Source organism: Fusarium falciforme, chromosome 10 (genome assembly GCF_026873545.1).
Source record: "Fusarium falciforme chromosome 10, complete sequence".
Classification (NCBI taxonomy): domain Eukaryota; kingdom Fungi; phylum Ascomycota; class Sordariomycetes; order Hypocreales; family Nectriaceae; genus Fusarium; species Fusarium falciforme.
The window spans coordinates 2,185,679-2,207,927 of NC_070553.1; the positions used below are offsets into that span (position 1 = coordinate 2,185,679).

The following is a 22,249-nucleotide window of genomic DNA, read 5'->3' on the forward strand; positions in this document are numbered from 1 at the left end:
CCTCGCGCGATATCCCTCGCGTATATCATCCTCCTCGTTCCAAAGCGTACAGATATCCCATGGCATCTTTCATAGAGCCAGTTGGTCCCAACATCCGAAATCAGATAAAATCATTGCAAAAAACATCAAAAACATGCTTCTGTCCCGTAGTATCCTTCGCTGCCGTCAACTCTGCGAAGAGTCGAATCCGGCGCGGCAAAACAATCCAAAACAAAATCCAAAAACAAAAACGAATCAAGCAATATCAATAAACACAAAACATTATCAAGTGCGCCGAACAAATGCTTTCCCATATCAAATCAAAACAAAAAACTCCCATCAACACCAAGCTTTTTGAGCGCGTTTAAAAACACAAACAACAGTCGCTATGCATTTTGGATACGGTGCTTCCGTCACCGTTGGCGGAGTCCGTAAGGAGTGAATTCTATAACCGATGAAGTCGTCATTAAGTCGTCAGGAAGGAGTGTCTATCGGGTATCATTGGTGGTGGTGTTCAAGAAGGAGTGTCGTTTCTTTGCTGGGTATCGTAAGGACCGTGAAAATACGTAGTGTACAGCACATAATAGTGCGAGTTTCGTTCGTAGTAGGGAGCGTAATTTAATCTTGTATCTCAAGGAGCGTCGTAAGGATCCTGAGGCCGGGGGGTCCAGCCCAGATCCGGTTGGTTGTGGTTGTGGTAGCGAGCGTCGAAGGAACGTGGTATACATGGCGTCTGCGTCGATTTCGAAAAAGCAGCGAACGGGATCAAACATAAAGTCAAAACAAAATCGACGGCAAATTGGTTGAAGCGATTGGAGAGCGAATCAGAGGGCGAGCCGAGAAACGTCAAGTCGCTCGGCGTCGGGCGTTGTCTTCGTAGCTGTGCATCAGTGGGGCCTGCACAAGGGGCGACGGCGGGTGCGGAGCCGAAGACATTGATGAGGTGTGGCGGTGTCGGGGGAGCGGCGTGCTCGAGGTGACAGGAGACTCGGGGAGTGGAAGCATGCCGAACTGCTCCGAGCTGAGGTACGGAGACGGAGCGCTCGTCAGCGAGGCCATGTAGGGAGATGGGTCCTCTGGAGGCGGGTATGTTGGTGTGGTGGTGTTCATCCTGGGTGGAAACGGTCAATCCCCTATTCTTATTCGCGCAAAAGACCCGGTGGCCGCCTCGAGGAGCCTAAATCCACACGGTCTGGACAGGAGTGACGAACCCGACGCCATAGTTGTGAGGAGAATCGTGCATCGTGGGAGGCCCGCCTTGCAGGGCGTTCATGTCCCAGGTGCTGTATTCCTCGGTATCGCTGTACGCAACGGAACCCTCAAAGGTGGACGAAGCTGGACTGTAGGCTCCTGTGTACGCCGGAGACGGAACATTGAGGTACTGCTGTGCTGGGTACGGCGACGAGAGAACCAGGGGGCTCACCGACGAAGGTGGTGGTCCAGACGCATTGAGCATGGGCATCTCCTCAGTGCTGTAGCTGAAGGCAGGGTTCCCATACAGGTACGACTCGTTGCTCGGCATCTCCTCGTGAACAGTGAAGTTGGGAGGGTTGAACTGCGGGAACGACGGAGTCCTCTCCGGGTGCAGCCAGCCCATTCGCGATCGGAACTCACTGATAGTGTCAATGGGGAACTCCATGAGCGTGAGAGGCGTCTGGAGCTCGCCCCTGGCACCAGAGACATTGATGGACATGAGACGCCGAGCAATTTCCTCAACAGGAGAGATGGACAGACTGCCAAAGTAGGCAGCACCGATCTCAGGGAAGAGTCGCTCCATGAGGAGGGCCACAGTGTACAGATGAGCAATGACGACCAGCGAGTTGGGAGAGCCATGGTAGTTCTGCAGGTAGTTCACGGGCATCCAGAAGAGCCAGGTCCGCAGCGGCCGGAGCCTCTCAAACTGCTGAGCAATCGAGAGCGTGGGGCTGATCTTGCGAGAACCACGGAGAAAGCCAATGAGACGCTGGATCTGAGTGGTGTCCTCCTTGTGATGCTTGAGATGAGCCTCCACCTTCTGAACCTGCTCGAGCGTGCGCTGGAAAGCCTCAAGATCCTCGGGTCGCGGCTGGCTGGGACGGTGGTCCTGTCCAGGGGAGGGCGGAGCCGTGGGAAAGGTGCTGCTCTCGGCGATGAAGTCTCCAAACTGGGATTCATGCTTCCAAGCGTCCATTGCGTCGATCACCTGCAAGCAAGTCAGAGCTGTTTCGGGTTAATTCGAGGTTTGGTTACTCACCGAGGAGGTGCCTTGCATCAGCTGTGTCCAGCTGCGCCTAATCATTGTGTGAGCCGCCGTCACAAACTGCAGAATCTACAATACTTACCAGTCGGTGGCTTGCCAGGAGAGCACCAGAGACGCAGCAAGGATGGCGTCGGACGTCTCTCGAGAAAAGGAGCCAATGGCCTCCTGCAGACCCTTGAGAGCAATGCCTCGATGTTCATAAGCCAGGCTGCCGACCAGAGGGCAGTCGGTGAGGAAAGCAATATGCATGGCAGAAAAGGCGAGCAGGGCATGCATCACGTAGGGGGTTGTGGCGCCGATTCGGAGGAGACTATACCAATATTAGCACCCGTCAACGCATGATCCAGATCTGTGCGACCTACGTTGGGATGTGGCGAGTCCAGAGGGTGAAGTTATTCGCATCGATGGTGGCCAGCTGGTAGTACAAGGTGGCGACGTGGTAAATCAATCGGAGGTCTTCGAGCGAATAGAGATGGGGCATGGGAGCCGGATACAGACCAAGGCTCGGGAGCGGGAAGATGCCCGTCCTCTGCCACTCGGCGATGGCGGCTTCGATCTGGGGCGTCCACATGAGGTCGGGCTTGTCGGGAGTGGTAGATCGCTCAGCATCGGGAACCTGCACATCGTTGTACGGGCATCGGATCTTGTGCTTGGTGCAGTTGCGACTACGGTATGGTCAGCAAGGGAGGCTGCATCGAGGTGCCGTTTTGGAACCAACTCACCATTGAGGGAAGTTCTCGTCACAGCGGATGTGTCGGCGTTTGCTGCAGAGAAGCCGTTAGGGTGAAACTGTGCAGAACCATATTTCCACTTCAATGAAGCTTACCAGGTGTCACAGCCCTTGCGGGACTTGGTGTGGCTGCGGCGAGGAGGACCACCACCGGGACCAGCCATTGTGAAAGTGATGAAGGTGAAAGTGTAGCGAAAGACCTGTCGAGGTTGTAAGAAACAACAGTCACTCAAGACGGAGTCAAGAGACGTACGCGGTGTCCACAAAGGCAAGCCTGTGGACGGGTAGCGAGCGTTGGAGAGACAAGGGCGCAATTGGCGATCTACCCAGTCAAGTTGCTTCTGGAGACCGACTTGAGGCAATCAAGTCAAGGGTATTCCAGAGAATAGATCTGCGAAGATCGACACACTCAGGGAAGAATGGACAGCAGTTCGAGAGCTGGTGGACTTGATGAGCTAGGCTCAGGTGCAAGTCGAGGAACCAAGCTGATACGGAAGCAATTCCAAGTTTCTAGCGTGACTGGAATGCTCGAGGAGCTCTACGAAGCTGCGGCGATCTCGGCTAGATGAGCTGGATAGGGAATCTCAAAAAAAAAACTCGGTATCGTAGTCTGTCAGGTTGCCCGTGTCCAAGTCTTCCTTCTTGTCCGTGATTGGTGGTAGCGATCGAATGGTTGGTGGCTTTGTTTGATTTTCTTTCCTTTTCAAGACAGCTTGATGCGGATTCAGGGAAGCGAGCGTAGATATGCAGAGACAAAGATATCAACTACACGCGGGGCCGAGGGTGAGGGCGAGCCGGGGGTGATGAGGGCTGCAGATTTTGGAGAGCTCGTATTACTTGGAGACGAGACGGCAATCCGTTTGGCAGGTCAAGTTCGGGGCCGGGGTGTGCGTTTTAGCGTGGTTCTTGTCCTTATCTGTCGATTGGTCTTTGCACAGAGCGATTGTTCCTTTGTTAACGATCCACAGCGGGAAGCGACTGAATACCCCGAGATATTGGGGAAAAGGTATCGTTGGTTGAAAAGAAGAAGAAGGGGTCGTTGAAAACCCAAAGCACCAGTAAAAAAAGCGAGTGACAGGAGTCGACGAGGACTTCCTAAGAGAGTTGGGGGAGGTGAGGAGGGAGGAAAGCGAACGTGTTGTTGGTTTGGAGAGACGTTGATGATGGTTGATGGAGTTGACCAAAAAGGAATCGAAGAGGGGATCCGGGAAGGAGCTGGGGAGGAGGCTTTGTTAAATACAAGCAGGCACCGGGGAGGAGCGGCCGGGGGAGGAGCAACCGGGGGGGTAAGAGTGGGAGTGTGAGGATGTGGATGTGGTGCCGGGGAGTGGGAAGGAACCTTGGGAGGAAGGCTGTGTAAGGTCAGGCAGGTACGTTTTCTGTGTGCCAGAATAAGAGGGTGCCATGTGCGTGCTTGGGGGGTCAGAGAAGTGTGTGAGCAGGTGCCAGACAAGACCCAAAAAGAGATACCCGACGGCACACCCACCAGCAAAAGCAGGACCACCACCACCACAAAACAGCGTCAATCACTCCAAAGCAAAGCGTGAGAATGAGCCCAGGGAGTGTCAAGACCAGAGGCTGGCATGGCAGGCAGGCGAGCTCGGGCTAGCTAGGGCCAAGGTCACTTGTGGATTGTGGAGTGCGGGCTCCGGGACTACGGCAGCGGCAGCAATGGATGGATCCCCCATGAATCGGACGCTGACCCATGGCCCATAGCCGTGAACCCCGAGCGAGCAGAGCAGAGCACGTCTGGGCTGTACTGTATCATTGTTCCGCGTTGAGCCACAGAAGGAGAACAAGCACGCTAGGATGGGGGGGTGTGCCCGGTGCCACAGGTGCAACAGGGGGGGCGCTCTGTAGCCTCATCAGAAAGGGCCGTTGTCTCCAAAAGGTCCCTTGGCTGGGCATCTGTCATAGTCGTCGACCATCCCCGTCCCCATCCATCCTCCACCCATGCGTGCGGGTTTGCTGGGAATGGGGACGGACGGTATGGGTGTGTCGGTTAATCACAGACCATAACCTTAGTAACAGCCCAGGCCAGAACAGGATGGGGGAGGGAGGGGGTGCGTGAGGATTCTGGCTCTGGTCTGGCAGGAGCTCAGCCAAGCTAAGCGGGCATGTTAATGTCGTCGGGGAACGGATCAGTTTGGAGATGGATGCTACTGCTTGCTACTGTACGGCTCCCGCAAGCCAAGGCAAGGTAAGGCAAGGTAGGACGGATCCATACCTGAGGATAGCATCGATCCATACCGTGCCCTCTGCTGTGTGCTATTTTGGGGAGCAGAAGATTGGGGATGAGCTATTGGGCAGCCGGGCTGGCTTGCTGGCTGGCTTGTGCTCTGCTGGCTCGTTGTCTGGTTCTACAGGACCACCAAGACGGTAATGCTTGGACTGGACGTGGACGGACGGCATGATGAGGGCCGGATGTGGGCTGTCCTCCGCTTCTTCTGTCCACCGCCGCTCCAGCCGGTGGGTGGTGGTGGCGGGAAGGAAAACCAGCCCAGCCCAGCCCAGCCCTGGCTCAGAGGGGAGAGGAACAAGGCAAATGCAAATACAGAGGGCTACAGTGGGAGACAGTGGCGGGCGGGCACCCTCCAGAGCCTGTTTAGAGCCATCTCCAGTGGGCTGGGTTGGGGCGACAGGACGGGAGGGTCAGCGGACAGGCCGGCATCTGCAGCAAACAGCAGACTGACTGACCAGAGGCGAGTGAGGGCCATGAGACGCGGGAGCAGAAGCAAAAAAGCGGCGGCCGAGGTAACCTCTAGGTGGAGGGCATGACGCACATGGCTAGGGCCAAGAGGGATGGATCCAAATGTCATGGATGTATGATAGTGCCCGTTTCTGTTCTGCGACCGCCGGGGGGACCAGAGTCGCAGAGGCTGAGAGTTGAAGAGAAAGCATTGGTAAAAACTGCGAGCGAGTGAAGCGAATGGAAGCCAAGCCTAGCCCACGACAAGACGGGCAGGCAGTCAGCGAACAGGTTCAGTTGGTAGGTGCGTGCTATCGGTCGGACAGACTCCCCCAGGCAAAGCAGAGCAAAGCAAAGCAAAGCAGAGCTGCTGCTGCGAGCGGGTGGGTGACAAAAACCCTACGTAACTGAGTAAAAATAACTTTTCGAGTCCGTGCTCGTTCTTCATCCTAGGGTCGTCAGGTCGTTGTCGTCAAAAGCCGCCCGTTCCTTTTGCTCCAACGCCGTCTGTCGGGGCCTTAGTAAGGCAGGCTGGCTGGCCGGGTTCACGGCTCACTGTGGTATTCCGCCACTTCTATTCGCCCGTCGGCCGCGGGGGCCGGCCCTTCCTAGCAGATGATTGGGCTGTGGTTCGCCGAATGGCCAAGAGGGCGCTGTTGGCGGGCTCTGACGGCGGCGGTGGAGGGACGGTGGGCGGTGGGGATGCGTCACGGACGGACAAACCGGGGCCGGTAGTTGAGCTTGAGGCCATGGAGGCCAGGCCCTGACCCTTGAGGTCTCTCCAGCCTCATCATCCCATCCAATGCCTCAGACGGTTCACTGCACCGCATCGCATCGCATAGCGTCCAATCCCTCCAAGCGCCATCTCACAGTGGCTGGATCGCTCCAGAAGCGGCGCAGAAGAGAGATGTGAGGCTTGATTTGAGATGGAGATATGGAGAAGGCGCATCTAAAAAAGGCACTGCCCTAACTGCAGCTGGTAAAGTCGTGGACGAGACACGCTGGAACGTTACCTACGGCCCACCGTCATGGCCGCGCGAATGCTTCTAGCTCAGGGCTCTTCTTTGCTTTGGTTCGCTTTCCCAGCGCTTTGGTCTGCGTTGCTTTGCGTCGCCTTGCCTTGCCTCGCAGCTGAGACATGGAACAAATGGCCACTCAGACGGCCCAGAGGGCAAATGGCCTCAAGTTTGCACCCGCCGTGCCGTGCATCGCATTGATCATTCTTAGCAGCATCATGACATCCGTCCATTCCATCGCTGACGGCCGTCCTCGACTTCTGCATCCTGGCCCCAAGGTAGCAGTAGCAGTAGCTGTACAGCAGCATCAAAGAGGGCTATGCTCGTTCCCTTCTCGGGCCTGTCTATCTGTCTCATCCATCCTTCTGAGAGCGTCATCATTCCTCATCACTCAATCACCCTTTCCTTTGTCACCCCCTCTCCACTCTCCCATCAGCACTTCTCTGTCCAACCCTACCAAGACGACTGGGCTGTCTGTGACGTTGGCCTCGACGTGCCTGGACGGGACAACCTCGGGTGCGCTAAGCAGTACTGTACAGCAGATCGTGAGCCCGCTTCAGCCGGCCCTTGTCCTGGTCAATTCTGTGAGGGCTTCCATCTGAATGTAATAATGTCTTGGACACACCCAACCTTCCTGGTCCTGGTGCGGTGCCACGGCCGACCGGGTCCCCGGGCCTTTGGCGGCCGAGGTGTGTGCCGCGAGGCTCCAGCTAACACCTCGTAGGGCAGAAGACAGAGAAAGGAGCGGAGCATTGAGCGCAATGAGGGTCGTTGGTCGAGAAAGTATGCTCTCCACCATCATGGTGAGGCTATCTCCAACCGCGACATCGGCCATGACATAACAGCGCTCTTTTCTTTTGGCGGTATCTCTCATCCCTGCGTGTGCCATGCCTGCAGTCTGCACGCAACTTGACTGGGCGACGAGGTTGGTCACTGGCATTTTCAGCACGGATGATCGGGGACAGCTGCAAATCATCTGATGCTAGGACGGCTTTTGCTCCCCATGATCATGATTCCCCCAACCTCGACGGGCCTATTCCTATTCCCTCCTCGCTTGGTCTCCCTCCGTCTCCTCTTGCCCCTTCGGACTCGGGTTCCCGAGCATGGGAATTGATACTACCGTGGTGTCCGTGCTAACGGCCCAGATCCAACCACCAACCTTGAGGGTTTTCGCATTCGGGGTCAGTCGGTCGGGGGGAATGGTAATATTATGTCTGCCATACCTCGGCCTCTTCCTCATTTGCTCGCCTTTTTTTGCCCAGCACCCTTGCTCTGGACATGACATGGAGGTGACAGTTATGCCCGTTTATGGCAAGCGAATTGAGCTGTCACAGGATGCCGCAGTGTCCCAGAGTTGAATAGCGCAACAAAGGTGTCGAAATCGAACGTTCCATACGAATCACGTTGAGCGCGCCGTTGCATCTTACAGATACTGACCGGTGATCTGCAATCTGCACAAAAATAGCCGACCTCCCTCTGCACCCTGCAAACCCGCCAGAGCAGACTGTCCAACTCCCTTCGACAAAGGGCCAAGTGCCAAGCAGCATAACCTGCGCCCATCCAGCTGTCCTCAGCATTAAGTGGGCGAGGGTCGGTGGGAAATCTGAGGCCGGCACGGAGCCCTCGGCGGGTGAGGCATGAGACATAAAAAAAACAACGGCCGGGGGCAAACGGAACATGATGGAGAAACGCGGGCTGACGACCCGTCCGAATGGAGCGGAAACAAGGTTGGAGAAAAGTGCTTGGCATTCCAAGGCCCCTGTGTGTTCCTCGTCAACCGAATCCTTTGAACCTTGTATGAGATTCGACATGCTTCAGATTGATTAGGCTCAAGGCTCCTCAGAAAACTACTAGAACTGGTATGGAAGGCAGCCAATGACAGCTGTGTCAAGGCTGAGCCTCCATGCCTAGGATGAACAAAGATGCTTTGCTAGTCTATTACAACTGACCCAGGCTCGAAGAGCACTTGTTCATCCCACTCGGCATGTAATTAGAATCACGGTGTCATTGACAACCGCCTCAACAGAGTTTTCATCGGCTCTGGAATACTGCCCGAGCAACCGATCTCAGCACACACAAAGGCCGTGTACCTCGAGTCACTTGCGCCTAGAAGATGTCCTGCAGGTTCCCGGCTTGGAGCCAGCTACGACTGATTCCGCTGGCGGGTTGCTCAGCCCAGGTTGGGCTGTTGGCCGCGGCGGCCGATGCCCTATCGGGGACCGGATGTGGTGCGAGCGCCTCACCGGCGCGGTTCAATTCAGGCACGCGATTAATTACCAAGCCCCGCTACTCAATGGGGCAAGGACTCGCCAGGGCATTGGCAAATTGATCGGACTTGTTCGAATCAATATCCTTTTCCAGGGTCATTTCGTTAATCAGCAAGACACGAGCATTCTCATCACATTTAGCCTTTGGCAGGATCTAGCACGGAAGCACGAAGCCATGAGACGATCTCCGGCAGTTTCGGTATCCCAGACGATCTTTTTGATGTGCTGTCACAGCCTTCTCTTTAGGTTTGAGGCTGTCAACGATGTTACAGAGGACGCGCATGATAGCACACGCCCATGCCCATGCAAGGTCTCCCCGGTGAAGGAAAGTGCAAGTTTCTTCCAAAAAAGCAATTCCCGCTGATTTCTTCCAAAACATTGACCAAAAACAATGAGGCTGGGCAAGGAACAGGGAGTGTCAACGCTTGTCAGTCATGAAGCATCTTATCACTTACAAACTGGGACAAAAATAGACTAGGCAGGTTACCTAGTCCACCTCAACGTTGATGGGATGGGGGAAGGCAGGGCCTGCCCTGGGCTCCGTCAACGGATGGAGCATGCAGCTGGAGAGTTCCTGCCCTGCCTTGGGTACAGGCGCATTCTGTCTCATGCGAAAGGAAGCAACGCCCTGCCAAGGTGCCTTCCGACTTTGCATCTCCTCAGACCCAATCCCATCGACGGCTGCCATGTGATGTTCACCCACGAGGAGTGCATCCCATGCATTGAGCCAACCAGCTCCTTCACTCCCTCAACGATGGCCTCGTCGACTCATCATCATCATCACCACCATCGCCATCACTTCTGATGGAATCTGAGTCCACGTCGCCGCCACTTACACCGCTCTCCCCGATCCCCTCAGTACAGCAGCCCAACAAGACGCCTATCGCCTCGGCACCAATGCGCAGTACTCCAATCAGGCCAAGCGTGGGATGCAGATGGCAGTCTCGCACAGAAACTCAATGATCAGCAGGTTCCTGGCACCGGCCTGTGAGCCACGAGCACATTTTGTCCTGTGCAACCTCGACCGTCCCGAAGTCGCACACGCCCGGCAATCAGGTCCCAATCATCCATGTCCATCTCCATGCTCCATTCTTGGCCCGTCCCATTCCCCCATTGCGGTCACTTTCCGTCAAGGGATGGGGCCATTCAGAAAATCGGCGGCTCGGAAGAGTCCATCTCGCAGATGTAACCGGCTTTTTCCAGTGTCATTTCCGTGCGCCTGCAGTCCAAAAGTCGCCGGGTCAGTGGTGTCTCCTCCCTGTCCGTCATAGAATCGGGTTCTATTAGTCGTGGTCAACGGGGGACAAACCTCAATGAGGACAACCCAAGGTCGGCCAAGAGAAGCTATGGACGCCGCCGTCCGTCACCCTGGCCACCGTCGAGCTGCCCTTCTTGAACCTCCAACTGATTCATGTCGTGGTCTAGATGCCCTCCGGTCCCCATAACTCGCCCCTAGCTCTCCCGAGCCCAGCCTTCCGGCCCGTGGGTGGAGCGAACCGCTCCAGGTGCCGAGCTTGAGCAGACGTTCTGCTGCAAAGACCAGACGAAGAATGGACTAAGCCAGCTTAATCTCTTCACGGACCACAACTTCAGAGCGAGCCATGACCTCACACTCCGCGGCCGCCCTCAGATGGGACGGTTTCATCACATGGACAGCTCTTTTCTTCTTTGGGTCCTGGTTCTCCGCCCTAGGTCCCACAGCTGAAACCAGCCTTCAAGTTGGCCGATGACAAACTAACGGTCATCAAACTCGTCTGCCGCTCCATAAATCCATCTCGGCCGACATATCGTCGACTGCCACCTGCCATTGGCTGCGCAAGGGCCCAAGACCGAAAAATTGAAGACTCGACATTGAGAAAATATGGCCATTTTTCGAGATCGCCCCAGGTTTTAGGCCTAGTCCTGCCGCTATGAGGTCATATGCCAAAAGGCTACGAATATTCGCACTCGCCATTCTCCGAGGGTTCTTCCATCCTCTACTGCATGCGCCGGCCTTGCCGATAGCGCCCTCAGACATGCCCTTGCCTCGAGTGGATCATGTCTGAAAAGTATCTGAGACAGACGGATGTCAAGACTTGCCATGTCTCAAAGGGGACAGGCCAATCCGCGGCAAGGTGTTTTGGACGCGGCCGATGGAATATTCTCTCGTCTCTTTGCGCCTGCCACCGGAGATGTTGAGGCGGCATTAAGCCAATGCTGCTGTCCAAAGGTTGTCTGGAGACGACAGGGTCCCCTGCCCCTGGATCAGATCTGATTCACAGGCCTCTGACGCTTCTGTTTGGCTGAAACCGCAAACCTCGTGTCCCAAAATGGGATTCTCCCTGCCAACCCTGACCCATGTTGAACTAGAGATAGGGTATTTCGCCAATTGCCCATCAGAACCTAGGCCATATTTCGTTCGTGCCATGACCATGACGCCAGGATCCCAGGCGCCCACGTTGCACCAACGGCTCAACTTCACCACCATTCTTAGACAGGACGCTCCCATTTATGGAACTTCTTGTTCACATCGTGGGATCAAGAGGTTTCATCCCTGCATTCGCTTACTCCCTTGTCATCCAGGTGCTCAATACGGAAGCTTGCAACAACTCGGGCATGCTCGTTTCCGCTCAGCTCAACAAATATTCACGATACCTTCATACGCTCGACCTGGCTAGGGAGGCTGGTCGCTTGCTGGTTGAGGTGGGGACGCTAGGGCCTGACTCGAGCAAGAAGCATTCCAAATTACACAAAGTCGATAGTGTTCTCTGCGTTATCAACGTTGTGGCCGGCCTCCTGGTCTATTCGGTTCAGATTTGCGGTGGTCCAGGCATAAGGACAGATCAAATCGTGTTAGATCTCTCTCCTATACTGCTGAGGCTGGCAACGACGTGCAGACTGCGGCTAGGGCATGGCTCTTTGCCGCAATCAGCACTAGCGCGTTGCTATTCTTAAAGGTTCGCCATGAGTTCATCTTCTAGCCGTCAGCCAGAAGCAGCGGGCATGGGGAATTGGCCATGACCTCTTCCAATCGACTCGACCCATGAGGGACCCTCGACATTCCAGTCTGAGCTCCCCCACGAGAAACAGACAGCGGAAGCGGTGAGGTTGGGTCGGCTAAGGGCTCTGGCGTGCCTGGGAAGCTGAAATTGTGCATCGCACCACCTGTCTCAGAAGACGCTAATGAAGCACGTCCCGTGTAGCTGGGAGGGACAGGGAGATCGAGATGCAGACAGACCGATGATCGCTTCGGGGACCCGCGCCGGACTGGTTGCTCCAACAATCACAGCGAGCGACGTGACTATCATGGGATGTGGACGGTCCCTTGTCGTGGTCTATCACCCCACCGCACGCCCAATCTACTTTGGGGGTATCAAGAAGCGAGCGCCTTTCCTTTCTCCCAGTCCAAACCCAGAGGCCGGTTAAAGAGCACCTTGAAGCACGCTCTATCTCATCGGCCCATCCCATGCAAGCTCGCGCTGCGGGGAATGCTCGACTCGGCCCAACATTACCACGCCGTTGGACCTCCAGCGTGGTTACGATTCGCCTGAAGCGGACGGGGAGGTCGGGATAAGACGATAGGCCCCCGCATGGATCCGCAGGTCTGCCGAGAGGGTGAGGGTCTCGAGGCTTGATCAGCATTTTCAAAATTGCGCACGACAAAAAGTCCCTACACCACCCCGCCTCTGATGCCCCCCCTGGGATGAGAAGGAAGAAGATGCGTGAAGCTACTTACCCTTGCATAGAGGGAAAAGAAGAATTCAACGGTCGGTGGTTAGGTCTTGTACAGACACGGCAGCTCAACGCATGAACCCACGGTGACGAAATGCCTGCGCGAGACCTCAGATGCCGGGTCTCTTGGCCTTGCTCTGATTCGCCCTGGCTCGGCCACGAGGGTCGGCCCCGCGAGACATTTTATTTATAGAACTTCCTGTTTTGGGCATCTTCTTTTCCCAACACGCCAGAATGCCATGTCCTCTAGCGTTCGGAGCCGAGGCATGGAGAAGTGTTGATCATGACCATGGATTTTCTGTCAAGAACCTCCCTCTTGTTGCATGCCAACCCAACCCGCCGAAGCGAGGGGGGTTGGGATGGATCGGGGACTGTGTCAAGAGGCAATTATTGCAACAAAAGATTTTCAGGGCGACCCCCTTCACACCCACTCTCATCTCCATGAGTTTTTTGGACATGCAGAGATTGGCGACTTGGCCGAAACCTGGCGGAGCAACGCAGCGCAACTCGCAAGCCGCACCGCTTTGTTGGTCTGGCTGCGTATGCAGACCCATGGCATTTGTCTTTCTTTTTCTTTGTCGCTCACCTTCACCGTCGCAGAGCTATGAGCTCGGGCGCAGCAGGAATGCGTCTGTAGCGTCCGCTAACCCGTCAGCGAGATGAGACATTAGTGCATCCAAGGAGAGGCCTTTATTGATGGTCAAGCCGCAACGGGTGTGTTAGACCGCCTGGGAAAAGCTCATCGGCCAGGTTGGAGGCGGTGCTCTTGGGGTGTGTAACGCATCATGTTGTCACAGTTCAGAAAAAATCTCCGGATGGCATGGAGTTGGGCGCCCAGTCAGTCGGTCAGTCAGTGCAGCGCCCTCAAAGCTGAGTGCTCCGGAGCCAGTCGGGTCCGCGCAGCGATCACAGATATGATCACCATCTCAGCTGTACTGTAACTGTCTAGGGAGGGCATGTCATGTGGACTTCCTTGTTGATCGACATCGCTTGTCGGGCAGTTTGTTGCTCCCGTCTCGCGTCATCGCTTCTTGACTCTGGCTGAGCTGAACTCGGAGGACAAGCAAACATGGACGACTGTCGACGTTACGAGTACGGATGGCATGGAGTGAGAATTCACCATGGCTGATCTGAGGACATCCATCACAGACTCGGGCACCAAACTGCAGTTGGCCGATCTTGCCTCTACTGTACTGTTCATCATGTTTCGCAAGCGTGGAGAAATTAATTTGGGCATCGACGTGGGCGGACTGTATCAGATCTGCGGCGGTGTCCCTCACTCGGGACCAAATGGGTGTTCCCAAGGAGAGGCCGACTTGCGCACCAATCGATTTGGAGAAGAGAGCGAGACGGTGCTGATCGAGCCAACACCGGGTTCATGAAGCCATCGAGAGTGCATTTCAGAGATGTTGAGTTGGCCGTCGACTCGTGCAGGCTAACGAGGCCCGTCATGAGTGCAGCTCGCGAATCATGAGCCATGAGCATGACGATGGGTCTGGTCAGCCAGTGAGATGGCCAGCAGGCAATGACATAGTTGCATTTGTTTGTTCTATTAACAGAATTTTCAGGGTCCTCACGACGACGAACTCCTCGAGCAAGGGTCTCTTAATGGCTTACAGTAACGTATCATTCCCAGATCTGAGTGCTGACTCGTCTGGCTGAAGCCACCCAAGAGGAGCCACGGATGCGGGCCGACGACAACTGCATGGCATGGCACGCGACGGTGGCGCCTGACCAAACTAAACCAAGCGTGCAGTGCAATATGGTGCAAAGAGAGTTGCTCCAGGATTTTCGAAGACTTGTTCGATCAACCTCTGACACCGAAGACTGTCCCAGGGTGGCGGGTCAGGTCAAATCAAGACAAATGGCCAGTTGAGCACCAATTCTATCTAGCACCAACTGGACCAGGCGTCAGAGTACAAGCCCCAAGGCCTAACCGTAGCGGGCGAATGATGGCGAGAGGCTTGGCCCTGACAGGCGGACAGTCCGCCGGAGCAACGAACGGGCCATCTTCACAGGGACTTTTTACTGTCTGTCTGTCTCTGCCACTGTCACTGTCCCCAGCCGCGCCAGCCCCGTAAGGTTCGCCTGAGGGCCCACCCGTTACGGACCAGCCACTGAGGTTGAGGGCGTTGTTCTGGACCGGGCGATTGCTCGCAGGGCGTCGGCGCCCTGCCGACAGGGCCAAGGGACAGGGGGCAAGGGACATGGAGCCAGAATGGGGAAGATGAAGCCCGCGGTGGGCCAAGCAGCGTCCAGCAAGCAGGGTGGCTATGCTATTAATGGTGACATGAACAGGGGCCATGCATCACCGCCAAGACAGCCGTACATTGAAGTCCCCGGCCTCCGACGACCACCGACGTATCTAGTGCCAAAGCTTAAACGGCACAGCAGCAATGCTCCTCTGCTGGCTGCTGTTTTGTGTGCTGTGCTGTGCTGTGCGGCGCTGCTTGCTGGGCTGATGGTTCATGCGCCTGGGCTTGAGCCTGGACTGGGACTGTCATCGATGAATGAAGCCATTAAAGATGGCTTGGGAGTCAGCTCTTGTCGGGCCGAACCGGCTATTTTCCGCCCATTCTGTGCTGGCTGCTTGACTATGACGTCGGCGGAAGAAGGGAGTGTTCGTTTCAACGGTTCTGTCGATGAATGAGATGCCATATCGATGAACGAGGTGGTATGTCTGCACACTACGGCGTTATACCTACCGCCACTCCGTCAGCCTCATGTGGACCACGTGCAGGGCCAGAGACCGGCAAGCCCGTCGCCATGCAACTATCTTCTCCGATCCAAGGGACCGGACTTGCTCGCAGGTCCTGACGGCGGCATCCCACATCCAGACGGGTCGATGCGCCGAAGCGGAGGCATGGTCTGGCCTCTCTGGCTGGTAGAGTGCTGCTGAGGTGAGGTGGCTTGCTTTCAAGATAATAATAGCCTTCCAACCGACAGCCCTGGTCCTCGGAAGACCCCTATTTTCTGCACATTCCCGCCACCAGACCAGGAAGTCAAAGGATCTGTATCCGGGGGGTTTAAGGGTCGTTGATGGGACGGGGCCCTTCCTCGGCCCAGGAGGAGATTCGTCCCCTCGCTCGGTGGGATCGATGACCAGCAGGGGCACAACTTTGAAGAGACGCTTGTCGACCAAAGACTAGCTGCTTGCGGGGGGTGTGAGAGATTCCCGGATGGCCTGGCCGGTTTCATGGCGGGTTGACATCAGATCATTCTCTGAGTCTGGCATATTTGACTTGACATCCATGACATGCATCCGTCCCGCCGGTTCGTTTCGCCACAAAAGTTCCCCGGGGACAGAAGCTTCTCGGGGCCTCCGTTTGGCTGTCACTTCGTCTCATCGGCGTATTGACCCGCGCCCTGGAATTAGGATCGCCTCAGCCTTTGTGTTTGAGGTCTCGATATGGTTCCAGTACCCCAACTTTTTTGTCACGGATTTGAGGGAACATGCTAATGTCATGCATGCATCTGGTCTGAAGTGTGCCATATGCCTGACGTCTGCTTTGCTTCACTTCACACCTCTGGTCCCTCTGCGACTGCGGCTGGAGTATGTCATTCGCGCCCTAAGTTTCACTTTTCCTATTTTTCCGGCTCCTCAATTACTCGCTATGCCTTTACCCCTTGGATTGAATCATTAATTGCTCAAAGTCATTCCCCTTGCAAAGGGGTTCGTGAAGTTATTCCCCGCCGCGATGGGTCTCGTCTATGGAGGTGACGACAACTCGTCACTTACACCATCAACAATGCCCATTACCCCTTTTCATCTTTCCAATTGTGGTTGGACATGTTCCACATTGCAAGAATTCTAATTGAGTCTGTCTATTGCTATACGACTCTTGCTGATGTTCGTATAGACCGCGGCGCTTATCAGCCTTGGTAGCTAAACGAGTGGTTGGCAGTGTTTGATATCCTCGACCCCTTTTTCCAGTCGCCAGGCTGTTCAGCGCGACTGTTGAGGCTTAGCTGCCTCTCTCGATGTGTTGGTCCAATATCGCGAGCGTGCTAAGCGCCGGCGGTTGCTGTCGCTGTGAGTTGGTTTGCTCTAGAGGTCCGACGCATAGAGATGCATGATTGAAACTCCACAACCAGACTTTTGCCCTGGAAACGCGGTTCTACTTTTATCGAGCTTTACGCGCTTGCTTTGGTGTGTTTTGCATGTTTCTGTGGAATTTTTGGCCCGTCTAGGCCAGTTTGATGAAAACCTCGTATTCCTATTCAAACCATTGCCAGCCACATCCACACCTTCAGGAATAGCTCTGCGATTCAAGTGAGATTGGCAGAACTGATAGGTGACGGGACTAAAAGACGTCATTAACGTATGTTCTCAGAGACAGTACTGACGGATTCTTTTCCGTGTCTTTTGATAGCTTCATGTTGGGCTTCTTTTGGTGCGCTGGTTTTGGGCGCGCGTCTGCAAGGATTGACGATCGCAATGGGCTACAAGTATTGGATGGGTGGACTCTTTCAGTGGGTTCCATTGCGATTTTCGAGTCAGTGGTCTCTCTGACTTGTGCGGATGTGATCAAGATTGCATTAGGTTGATGTGATGGCGTGGTTCCGCGTGGGTGATGTCGTCGTCGTTCCTTGGTCAACCGGTTACTCCCAGGGGGCTAGAAGCACCATGAGGATTGACAGAGGGTTGACAGGCTCGGATGTGCTGGAAATTGGCAAAAGATGATTAGTCTGCGTTTCTTTCATCTTAGAAATCAGGTTTTGATGCCGTTGATGTGATGATATTAGCGTTCCTTGCTCCTGTGCCTGGCACTCTAGACGAGAAAGGGGGAATGGGCAACTATAGCCGACAAAGACAAATGGAAAATCGGTCTCGGGCTTGAATCAATTTCAATCTCGGCTCTACTGTGAATTTCTATGAGCTACATTCCCCCTGGTGTGTTCACTAGAAGCTTATCTTCTTTGTTGGTCTTGACCGTCACTTCATAGCTTGACAGACGTTCCAGTGTCTTGACGGTCATTTTGATGGAATTTAGCATAACAACTAATTATTTATCAGTCTTTAGGTATTGAAATAACAAATAGAATATCTCGTGGAGGCTAGGTAGCCCTGTTGCCTGGTTGGGATGTAAATCTTGCTGTTTCGGTGTTGATCATCCTTACGGCTTCATGAGGCTACTAGCCACAATAACGAAGAAGGTAGACCGATGGCCGTTTCAATGGAGTTTTTTTTATTCTCCATATGGCTTTTAAGTATTGAAATAACAAATATCTAATATCCCAGGGGGGCTAGGTGGCTTCATTGTCTGGTTGGGATCTTAATCTTGGTGTTGAGGTATTGATCATTTTTACGGCTTCAAGAGAGGTCACTGGCTACAATAACGAAGAAGACAGGCGAGTCTTTTACTACAGGCAGCAGAAAGACTAAAGAAAAAAGGTGACTGTATTAGCATTGGGATATGATGCTATGATGTGTTGATAATGCGTTCTTTGTTATAATTGAAGCCCTGCCCTTGATGGGTTAACTAAGCCAGAAGACCGAAGAAGACGTCTCTCGGTTGTTGTGATTAAATTCAGAATGAAGATTCATATGTTATAGGGCTTTGTGTATTAAAATGTATATGTGTAATTCCTCGAGGGGTGCGGGCAGTCTCAATGTTTAGTTGGGATGTGAATCTTGGTGTTTTGGTATTGGCCATCAGGTATTGGCCATCATTACGGCCTTAAGAGAGGTCGTCAGCCACTACAACAGATGATACAGGCGTAGATGCACAATAGAATCTAAAAGGAGTCATAAAACACCACAATCTAGATGTCATTATACTTCTGCGGTGGTAACTATGGAGTGAATCTGGGTTACAATGCATTACTCGGTTACCCTATACCCCCCGACGAGATTGTTCCGTCTGCGACCGTAGAGACAACGAGTATTATCAATTTGACCTATCGGATCAATAAGAGTAATACGGATACAAAGACTGTCAAGTTCAACCCGAGAGCAGATTAATATCCTTGTGGTGATAACCCTGTGGTGCTGCCCCAAAGTCAAAAACACCATCCATCACCATCACCATCACCAACCCCGTATCATCCATGAATGGCAACGCTTGTAACTCGCATCAACAACTACCCTAACCCTATCTATCTAGCTGGATCCCAATGAAATGAATGCCCATCGACTCCTCCCATGAACCACACTCCCCCGAGTTTTCTATCTACTTTGCAAACGAGATGCGTTTCCTTCAGTTCAGTCCCAAGCCTTCCAGGTATAGTTATTTTCCTCCCCTCCCCAATAATGATTGCATTGCCTTGCTTGCCTTGCAGCCCTCCATCATCAATTCATCCCGTCGTATCGGCATCAAATCCATCCATCCCCAGAATTTTGGTCAGCCTGCTCAAACTTCGCCATGCAACCCATACCATGTCATGCCATGCTACCTACTGCAGTTGAAATCAGTGCTATCTATAACTATGTAATAAATTTCGATCGAGCCTGCTGCTCCCACCACATCCTCCACCTCGACGGCATTCATTCACCCGCACACGGAAGCGACCGTCTGTCCTCGCTACCTATAGAGAGTAGTGTGCTTCCAGAGCCTGTCGGTCTCGCGGCTGCATCTGGTTGATAAAGTCGCCAAACTGGGGGATTATTTGCTTATAAATGTTGATGACCTGTAAATGTCAGTAGATGGTCTTGGATTCGGCGCTGATAGTCAAGACTCACGTTCTGAAAGACATCGTGCAACTCTTGCCTGATAGGGCTCTTCAGGCTCATATCACGATATCGGGCAATCGCCGTAAAGTAGTCGAGCAACACCTTCTCCATGGCCTGGGGGTTGCGTCCGACAATCATCGAGAATCCCTTGAAAGCCGTCGCCTTCTCCTCGGTTGCCTCAACCTCGTCCATGAGGCTGATCCACTCCTCGGAGAATGTTCCCAGCGCAGGACCCAGCTGTTCCGAGTTATCCAGACCAAGTCGACCCAGAGCCATCGCGGCATTTTCGCTTAAGCCCTTGGGCACGCGTGGGTTGGTGATGATCTCGACAAATCTCTGGAGAAGCTCCTGCACCCAGGGTCCCATGTTCGATTTGTGCTGCATGGCAATCTCGCCCACCGACCAACAGGCATTGTTAACCACGCCGAACCCACTGTCAATGTCCTCGTCCAGGACGTTATCTAGTTCGAGCTGCTTGAGTAGGATGGGGATGATGGTGGGAAGGTAGCTCTGGAGCAAGGGGTAAACGTATCTGGCGCAGTCACCCAGCAGAGCATATGCAGACTGTCGGACCTGGTCGGCAGGGTTCTCCATGCAGAAGCTGAGCAGTTCAAAGAACGACTGTTGCGAACTCTTCACAAGCGTGGCTGCCTTGTCGTCATCGAGAGCCTGAACGACAGCGCTCAGCAGATCCAGACTCGTCACGAGGAAGTCCTTGTCGGGCTGGTCGAGGGCCGGGTTGCTGGCGGCGGCCAGCGTCTGTTCCAGGTTGACGTGAATAATGTTGATGCATCGCAGGAACGTGGGCTCGGCGTAGGGAGCAAACGCATCGCCAAGTGCCATCGCCACATAAGAAAGGCACTCTAGCAGAGGGAAGAGCTCCCGGGACTGGTCGGATACGCGGTTGTATCGGTCGATAAGGGCGGGCATCAGCTGGCCTGACAGCTCAGGGGTTGCCAGAACAGGTCCGATGAACTCAGCCAAGGTTTGAACACAGTCGTAGAGGATGTACATGTTGCGATCCTTGTACTTGCCAAAGCATCGGACGAACTGCTGGATGATTGGACCACAGTAGGGCTCGAGGATCTTGCCGGCCGTCTCCTCGAGGTTAGCAAACGCGGATGCGGCCGCCTCCTGGACCTTCTTGTTCTTGTCCAGCATGTGACGCAGGATGCCATCCATCACAGGAACAAAGTACTGGTCCTTCTCCTGATCCTCCAAGTTGGCAGCCCATGACGAGTATCGACCAAGGGTCCAGCAGGTGATCTGTCTCACCACGGGCTCAGGGTCCTCGAGCAGTGAGATAAGGTATGGTACTAGCTCACGAAGGTGAGGGACCACCACCTCCATGCAGCCCTCGGCCACGGCGCCAAGAGCCAGGACAGCAGCCTCTCGGTGAGGCCAGTCGTCATGCTTAAGGTTCTGGGACAGGTAGGGGAAGATGGCCTCGAAGACGGGGTTTCGGAAATCGCGGGCGAAAACGTCCAGGGCGGCGGCAGAGCACTTGCGAACGGTCCACCTCTCGTCGGGGTTGGCATCATCGCCGTCGTCGTAGTCGTCGTCGATCTCTCCCTCCTCAAGATCCTCATCCATGTCACCAAGCTTCTCATAACCTTCGCCGTTCTGGGACTGGCCTGCAGTTTCGGAAGTTTCACCATTGGCCTTTCGCGCAAGGGCCTTTCTGGCGAAAGCGGGGCGGATATCCTCCTCGCGATCCTCCTCCTCCTCATCATCTGACTGACCACCGAGCAGCGCAATATCCTCGCCGCTGTACACCATACACTCAAGCAAGACTGGGATGATCTTGTTGAGGTAGGGCTGTAGCGCGTTCCAGAGGTTCTCATGCTCGCCTACGGCCAACCAGAACTCAACAGCTTCACAAGCCAAGTCCTCGTCGTCGCTCTTTTGCTGGGAAATGATGTAGTCGACGAGTCCGCTCATGTGCGGCTGGAGCTTGTCGGGTCGGGCCTCGACGAGTCGAACAAACGCACGGCAAACTTGTCGTCGAACATCAGTGTTTTCATCGCTGGCCAGGACAAACAAGTGCTGAAGAAGGTCGTCGATCGAGTTGAGCATGGCCTGCGATTTTCGAGGGGTGAAGACGTTGATTGCCGTCAGAGCACTAGCTCTCACCTTGGGCAACGGGCTCTTGGTAGCAGCAATAAACTGGGGAAGCACATAGTTGAGAGGCCTCTGGCCATTGACCTCCTTGGTCAGCTGGCCGAGGTTGTCCTCGCAGATCTTGGCCAGAGCGGACATGGCACCCTCCTGCGCCTCGTTGGAGGTCTGCCCTGAAGTGTTCCCAACCAGGTCGAGAAGCTGAGGTAGCAGCTCGGGCCAGCCCAAGAGAGTACCGCAGCGGATAACCTCTGTGGCAATATTTCCAGCAAAGTTGCGAATCTGCGAGTTCTTGTCCTGGAGACACATGGGAACGGCCATCTTGATGAGCTGGAGGCTGGATTCGGGAATCTTCTTCCACTCGGTCCGGACATTGTTCTTGAGCATGATGCCGGCGGCGGACCGCACCAGGTGAAAGTCTTGCTCGGAGAATTGGAGGCCATCGGGAGGCGAGGAGCTGGAGAAGAGGTATGCGAGGTAGTTGTTAATGTCAGGCGAGTTCTTGGCCTGCTGGAGCATCTGCGGAGAGGAACATGGTCAGCCCTAGGGTCGGCGCAACAATTGCGACAGGTACGGGTCGTCTCACCAAGTCGGCCTGCTTCTGGGCATTCTTGTCGAAGCCGCTGAGGGAGTCCTTGAGGCACGCAGCAAGCTGCTGCAGCGACTCGGTTGCGGGTTGCCAGGACATGGCTGCTGAGGCGTCGTTCGGTTCGGGCAGGATCTTTATTTGAGGTTCGCAAAAGAAAAAGGTGGTTGTAGCGAAGTGGAGGCGCGCAGAAGCGGGATGGCGAGTTCGAGATCGACTTTCACATCAGCCAAGGTCCGCA

The 22,249-nt window shown here is 54.6% G+C and overlaps 3 protein-coding genes across 3 annotated transcripts; 1 reads left to right on the plus strand and 2 right to left on the minus strand.

Annotated features, from left to right (window-relative positions):
* Nucleotides 1-825: 825 nt before the first annotated feature.
* Nucleotides 826-4,533, minus strand: NCS54_01257900 (Zn(2)-C6 fungal-type domain-containing protein; the record flags this gene model as incomplete). Its single annotated transcript, XM_053157807.1, has 10 exons — nt 826-1,090; nt 1,191-2,161; nt 2,213-2,249; nt 2,301-2,528; nt 2,581-2,883; nt 2,941-2,982; nt 3,045-3,148; nt 3,202-3,222; nt 3,275-3,300; nt 4,479-4,533. 10 exons carry the CDS (start codon nt 4,531-4,533, stop codon nt 826-828), a joined length of 2,052 nt encoding a protein of 683 aa, XP_053013782.1.
* A 2,439-nt stretch (nt 4,534-6,972) lies between these two features.
* NCS54_01258000 (Hypothetical protein) lies at nt 6,973-7,566 on the plus strand (the record flags this gene model as incomplete). Its single annotated transcript, XM_053157808.1, has 2 exons — nt 6,973-7,257; nt 7,378-7,566. The coding sequence occupies 2 exons, from the start codon at nt 6,973-6,975 to the stop codon at nt 7,564-7,566; spliced, it is 474 nt and encodes a 157-aa protein (XP_053013783.1).
* An 11,593-nt stretch (nt 7,567-19,159) lies between these two features.
* On the minus strand, nt 19,160-22,110 carry NCS54_01258100 (Importin N-terminal domain-containing protein; the record flags this gene model as incomplete). The annotated part of the gene is made up of 3 exons (XM_053157809.1): nt 19,160-19,261; nt 19,314-21,941; nt 22,009-22,110. 3 exons carry the CDS (start codon nt 22,108-22,110, stop codon nt 19,160-19,162), a joined length of 2,832 nt encoding a protein of 943 aa, XP_053013784.1.
* Between the last annotated feature and the right edge of the window lie 139 nt (nt 22,111-22,249).